A 7,506-nucleotide genomic window follows, 5' to 3' on the forward strand; every position below is an offset into this window, starting at 1 on the left:
TATATATATATATATATATATATATATATAAACGAGAAGACAGAAAGGATTTCGAAATCGAGAACAAACTTATTCAGTCGAAGCTACATAAAGATGCATGAAGATAAGGACCGGCCAGTATTGCGGACCAAAAGGTTTGCAGGTTTCAACATGCATGGTCAAGCCAACCACTATAAAACGTACATAGGACCAGTATTGTATGAGTCGTGCCTTTAGGTTTTGGGGCACATTTTCTTTTGATGAAATTAGGGTCGAGCGCTTGAGGCTCCTATATATGTAGCTCTATATGTTAACTCCTATTCAGATGATATGTGAATAGAGCTACGACGAAGTCTCAAACCCTAATTATGTAACATAAATAGGGTTTGAGTTTGGAAGATGGAATCTATGACGACCAAGTCTCAAACCCTAATCTAACCTACACAGGGTCGAGCATGTTTGAGTCATATCTAGCTCTATATGTCAACTCCTATTCACCATGTTACATACAATGCTATGTGACTATAGCTATGACCAATTCTCAAACCCTAATCTAACCTACATACATAAACCCTAATATAATCATATCTACTTGGTCATAGATTCCAAGCTCTATTTCTTTCTCGGATTCTTCCTTCCCAGCTTTTTGATAAGTTTCGGATTGGGATTCTTAAGAATGGTTTATATCAATTAGAGTTGAATTTGGATAATAATTTAGAGCTTTAGCTAGTGAGATACTCTATTACTCTTACGAGTGTCCCCGCACTACACTAATATTGTAGGTTCATTATTTATTTGATAACCATATTCATGAATAGAGATGACATTATCCAAAGGATGAATAGATAGAATCAACGGAAAAAATAATTAATTGGACAAGGTTGCTAGTATTTCTCTACTCAAATATGTAAATATAAAGTAAATTTCTAAGAAAGGAATTACTTGTAGATGATCTGAGTTCTCCGGCCAGGAGTCTTTTTCAAGGTTGTTGCCCTGATGGCGAGGAGGAGGATGGTGCACCGTAGCTCACTGTGGAAGGCCAAGGGTAGGGACAAACCCAGAAGGGAAGGGGATCATAAATTGTCCCCTTATCAATATACTGGTTACCTGGTACTGGCTCGACAACCTTACCTTCTAAATTGTATACTCCATGATCATGAGCGCATGCCTTATCATCAACATGGTGCTTCAAAGCCATCTCATAAGAATTATCATCTGTAAAATAAATCGAGTTTTCTTGACATTCAGGAAAGATAAGGGTGGATACTGACATTGAATGATTGCCACCCAAGAACAGTGCCCGGTCATGCAAATATTCCACTTTCTCCCAGTCTTTTCTATCGGAACTCAGCCTAAAGATATGAAAGTGCTCGGTTTTATGTGGGAACGTTCTGACTTCAATACTCTTCACTATAAATCGCCAAACAAATAAAAGGTCACCCGAAGACTCCACCAAATAATGCTGAACATCAAACTTGTGATAGGGAAAGTGTTTATTAATCTCCCGGCCGTCTGCACAACAAGGGTGAAGATCAAGAACTTTCGATGGCAAAGATTTCGTCAAGTCCCAAACTCCAACTGAACCGAGGGATGTCGCTGTATATAACTGGCCGTTGTGGAACATAATATCACTATAATGATCAGACTCCTCACCTAGGTCAGTCCATGTACATCTATTGTCTCCAACCTTACAAAATGCAAGCCTTCCTCCCAAGCTGTGAGTTATCACAACAGCAAAGTCCTTGTTGCAAGAAGGGTTACAAGAAGTGACAACTTTACCCGTAATATATGTCCTCATTATCAAGGCCTTCATCCTGGGGAAAGCGGGGTTAGTTTCATGTCTGACAAAGTGAGGAAGAGTGCAGAACGATGGGAGTTCAATCTTATCTTCAGAAAACGGATTAAAAAGATCCATTTTTCCTGTCGCATCCATAAGCACCAGCCATCCATGTGATGAACCAACACACCAAGCCTCCGGAAAATCTCGAAACACGTCTCTGAGAGTGAAGGTTTTGTTCTCTGCAAGGCTGAAGAAGCGGCGAGTATGGGGATCGTTCTGCTTGTCACTGCTAGGAATCATGAGCAAAGGAGTTTGATCCATGACATTGTAGGATGGGGAAGAGATGTAAGATGTGGCTGCTCGATTCCAAGAAGGGCAAACGGCTTTAAAGCGAATGGTGTCTGCCGAAACAAGCTTTGTCGTGAGGAACCCTAAGAGTTCTTGTGGAAGCTTAGACCAATCTGGTGGCGATCTTGTCTTTCTGGTGCAGTCGAGATCCATTATTGAACCTTTGATGGGGAAAGGCTAGGGTTGTTTTTGAGGAGATCGATGAGAACGATCTACCAACTTATAGCAGATGCGGTTATATAGATGTTGGCCGGGGTACGAGGATAAAATACAACTTAGGGTTTTTTTTTAATTTATTTGCTTACAAAGAAAACAAAAGCCTCTACTACATTTTTTTTTTTTGAGAATAAAAGTCTCTACTACATGGGGTCACAAATTCATACGACATAGAAAGTAAATAAAACCATTCTATTTTTTTTGAAAATAAATAAAACCATTCTAGGGTTTGAACATTTTCTCAATTTTATCCTCATCGCCAAAACATGATAGGCAGGAAAGGGAAACGCCACACACTACCGCAATGACGATCCGCTTGGAATTATGGTATGTTTTTATTTAGAGACAATGTTCACTAGTCCTAATTTTATAAATTTTATTCCCACAAACAAAATTAGATTTCAAAATTCTCAAGAGCCAACTTAAATAGCAGAAAGACAATTATACCCTTAATGAATTAAATAAACTACAATAAACCATTATAAGAACAATAGAAAGTCTATTTTAAAATAAATATCTATGACCTGATTCTCTCAATCGATAACCGTTAACCGTGACTCCGGCGACCGTTGGTCGAGATTTGACGACGTTGACCGGTCTCCGGCGACCGTTGACCGGATGTCTATTGAGGGCAATAGAGGGTTCGTCAGGAGGTCTATTGGGGGCAGTCGGACCTCCTATTGGGGGCAGTATAACTACCTATTAGGGTCAGTAAGACCTCTTATTAGGGGCAATATGACCCTTGAACTTAACTGTGTGCTTTAATCATTTATAACAGGTTATTGGGGGCAGTATGACCACCTATTGGGGTAAGTATGACCTCCTATTGGGGGCAGTATGACCCTTGAACCTAACTGTGTGTTTCAATCATTTATAACATGTCCCTATTGGGGGCAGTATGACCCTTGAACTTAACTGTGTGCTTTAATCACTTATAACAGGTCCCTATTAGGGACAGTATGACCACCTACTGGGGTCAGTAGGACCTCCTATTGGGGGCAGTATGACCCTTGAACTTAACTATGTGCTTCGATCACTTATAATAGGTCCCTATTGGGGTCAGTAGGACCTTTTGTGTAAAAATACACACCACAAAACATATACAAGCATATATACATGCACACACACGAGCACTGCTAAACTCCAAAGCTAACAATAAAGTACATATAACAAAGCTATATAGTGATAATAAAGTGATAAACCATCAACATAATCGTGATGGTAATCAAAAATCTATATAGTGCTATACTTAAAAGAACAATGGTATACAACATGCGCGGCATCAACCTCAATTATTCAAATCAACCAAGCCACCACCATTGTCGATGTTAACATTGAATATTGTCAATAGATTTTTCAATTGAACATCACCTATCTCTATCGGAAAAAAATGATCATTACCTTGGGGATCAGAGTTTTTGGCTTATTATAAACTAAACTTGAACACCTACAAGTTGATATAGAATCAGATGGCATCAATAGCCATTTGCGGGTCGTAGTCGAACAGTTTTGCTGCTCTGGCCAAGGAGATGAACATAAGACGAATCCAAAGTTGAACCATACAATTTTTCAAGTAATAAACAGTTTGGCTCACCTCGTGCTAGTTGAATCAAATCCTTTACAGTTTTGCATAGATGTCTTCTCCCATCTCCTATGTTGTCTTCTCTTCGGTAGTCGTGATGAAGCCCTCGCCGATCCACCAGTAAATCGGCGGCCTCTTTCTGATAACAGAATTGAAGTTCTGGAAATGGAGGCAGGCCATGTGGGTCCCTGAGCCACGGATCTAGAACTCGAACTTTGACGGCGGCCGGAAAAGACTAGCGGTTTGGTGGATTTGGGGGGATTGGGGTTAGGGTTTTGGTTAAGGATGGGAATTGAGAGGGGTGAGGAGAGGAGTCCGGGATGAAGGGACGACCGTCGTCGAGGGTGGAGGCCACGGTGGTGCCGTAGTCGAACCCGCCGGTGGGTGCTTGTGTCGTCGAGGCGTTGCTGTCATTGAACGACATCAACGTTGATGGATTGTTGGCTTCGTCGGACGTCGTCGAGCGTTGTGTGGGAGAGAGAGAGAGAGAGAGAAAGAGAGAGAGGAGAAGATCTGAAAGAGAATGAGTGGGTGAAAGAGACGAGAGATAGATAGGGGTAGTTTGGTAAGGAAAAAGCACAAAAAAGTTAAAAACTTTGTTTATGGGAATATATCTCTAAGAGTTTGATAGGAATTTTAAAATCTGTTTTTGTTAATGAGAAAAAAAATTTTATTTTAAGACTAACTGGCATTTTCTCTTTTATTTATTCATTTTTGATTCAATCAGCCGTTGCGTCTTTTGCTTTTCAGTTACATCTTTCATAATAGCAAGGTCAAGAAAGCAAGTTCATGAAAGAAAAATAGAAAAGTTAGCAATAAGGTCAAGCCTGAAGTTCCTACGCCTTCACATCGTAAGATTTTTCTGGGTTATAGTATTACCGTTTTCTTTTGGTTTTGATATTCCACTGTGTGATCAATTTGGTGAGGGAGAAAAATTCTAGTACGTATGGCTCTTTATGTATTTTGTATTCATAAACTAAGATGTGGATAGCTTAATTTTTTAGGTTCCAATGTTACAATTTGAATGGCAGAATGGGGTAAACTTAAGAATCTGCTTACTATCAAAACTCAGGGTGCATGCATTGCAGATGACAATTTTTTTTTTTTTTGGGGTTTAATTTGTACTTTTGATTCATTCGTAATTATAAGTTTAATGTTGCTGCCTATTGTACGTAGCCCCTATTGTAGCATTAAAAAAATAAGAACAAATAAAAAAAAAACATGAGTCTCCCTATGCCAATAAGGTATGCTTTGATTTCTAGTTTGTTTAAGTCTAGTTATTTTGGACTTACCTAGACGAATTTCTTGATTCTATATAGTAAGGAGTAAGGAGGAAGTCTTGATTACACATTCTCTTGTTCTGGGCTGAAAAACAACAGCATCACTCCCAGCTTCCCCATATGCGTGTTGTGTATTGGCGTCTTTCAAATAGAAGACGCGGGGATGGTGATGTGGTAATGTGTCTGGAAGTTCGTACTACCACATGTACGTGATTCCATTGCTTTCGACAATTAGACGGTTATGCAGAAGAACTGATGCTCAGGCTAGAAAGAATAAATAAAAGATGAATGAATTTATAAACTCAGATCAGCAATGGCCAAATAACTGAAACAGAACAACCAATCCCTTAAGAATCTTAAAATACCAACTGAATGAAAAGCTGAAAGACTAAACCATTTCAAGTCCTATACACATGAAATAATACAAAGCTACAAAGATAGAACAGATGAGAATACCATATCTAAAATATGATGATGATTCAAATTCAGATTTTTAATGTATGAGACATAGCTAGAGAGATTAAAGAATTTAAGGTCCCAATTGCAAATAGTGTGACAGATAACAATAAAAACTAACCGTCCCACAATGAAACCACAGGTGATACTTTTTAACTTGCGATCCTAACTTCATTATTAGTGTATTCGTAGATATTTCAAGATTCGAGAGGAAGGGCATGATTTACAAGACAAATGAAGTTCCAGCAAAGAATAATTTCTGGAGATGGTGCCCTGGCGGTCGCATGAGGATGGTCATAGCCACAGAAGAAGTGAGCAAGGTTAACAGAGAGAGGATGGGACTGGACTTGCAAGATTATGTAGAGTGATAAATCAATAAAGGGATTTTCTTTTTTAATATGAAAAAAAAAAAGATATTTAAATTCAGAAAGTGTCAATTTTCAGTCAAAGCTAGCTAAAGATGCTTCAGGTAAGGACCAGTACTGTGTACAAACGAAGACCAACAGGTCTGCAGGTTTCAACATGGTCAAGTCAACAACTTCAGGAAAAATTCATTATTTAATATACTGTCAAAAAATAATTCTTTTAGCAGTAGAGACTTGATGGACAAGGATTGATAATGTCATCTAGGAGAAGGATGCACAAATATTTGTCTACCACCCATTTGGATTGCTCTTAATCCCCAGCAGGGTAAGCCTATTCCACACTAAGCTAGCTATGTTGCCCTATCTACCCTTGACAGTAAGTTTGACTTTCAAAGTCGAGCAGTGGTAGAAGAGACCAAGATGCATAAAATCAAATAGACAAGCAAAATTGTTTTTAATAATGGGAGGGAACTGAGAATTACAGTTGATTGATAAGATGTTCCTACCTGAACAGATGATTATCAGCTGGATATGCAAATAACTGCAGTCATGCAGAGCTACATACATATATGCATATGTAACAAACCAGCAAAGTGCTAACAAGTGAGAACTCTTATCCAAGTGGTGGTTGATGGGCTTACCAGGGATCCATGGAGACTTACAGGGTCTGGAGAAAGAGAGACCTGCTTGTATGGACGAAAAAGCTCCGTGGTATGTTACTGTGGAGGGCCTTGCAGAAGGTGTGGTGTTGATCATCTAATATCTTGCTTCCACTGCTTGGACTGTTACAATGGAGATTACGTTACAAGTACACTGGCTGGAGATCAATCTCGCGCCTTATGCTGATACCTAATGCCAATTGTGGGAATGGTTGGCAAGCCACCAAACTCCTCAGGGCAGCAGCTGTATTAGCCAGCCTATGCTGCTCATGATGTCTTCACACTTTATTGAAGTGAAGTTTATCAGTATCAGCGTATCTACTGGCCATTTATCTAACCGTCTCCTTGACATTTTTGAATCTACAAAATTAGATGGACAAAATTAAAAAATTTAATTTGAATACAATGAGAGTTGTTAACAAAATTTGCTTGAGAAATTGAACAAGGATGGTAGAGCATTCCATTTATCAGGTCAACAACAATTTTACAAGCCTGTGATCATTCATGATTCTGCATCACTTGATGATCATGTCAGCCAATGGCCTAGTTAAATCTCAACTTCAAAATTCCTTTATAGAACTAAAACATTCATCTAAAACACATTAATATTTTCAATCCAAAACAGCCTGTGTTGATAACTCAGCAGACGTTTTGCCTGCAACTTAGAAAGAAAACTATACAATTTATTGATTTTAAAATTAAATGTAGACGCTGAAACTAGTTAAATCCGTGTCCATTACAGAATGTGTGATTTTCAATTCAGTTTATTATCAAAGGGACTAAGGGAGTCTATTGCAGGTTTGCTACTCAAAATGAACCAAGCTTCCATAATTCAGTTCAT

The 7,506-nt window shown here is 38.7% G+C and overlaps 1 protein-coding gene across 1 annotated transcript in view; it reads right to left on the reverse strand.

Annotated features, from left to right (window-relative positions):
* The window catches only part of LOC101302449, a 12,282-nt gene extending 10,022 nt beyond the window's left edge, over window positions 1-2,260 (reverse strand). Inside the window, exon 1 of the mRNA XM_004297800.1 lies at window positions 1,087-2,260. Coding sequence (XP_004297848.1) covers window positions 1,087-2,260 — 1,174 coding nt within the window. The remainder of the gene's footprint in view (window positions 1-1,086) is intronic.
* Window positions 2,261-7,506: the final 5,246 nt, after the last annotated feature.

This window comes from Fragaria vesca, linkage group LG4, assembly GCF_000184155.1.
Source record: "Fragaria vesca subsp. vesca linkage group LG4, FraVesHawaii_1.0, whole genome shotgun sequence".
Taxonomy (NCBI): domain Eukaryota; kingdom Viridiplantae; phylum Streptophyta; class Magnoliopsida; order Rosales; family Rosaceae; genus Fragaria; species Fragaria vesca.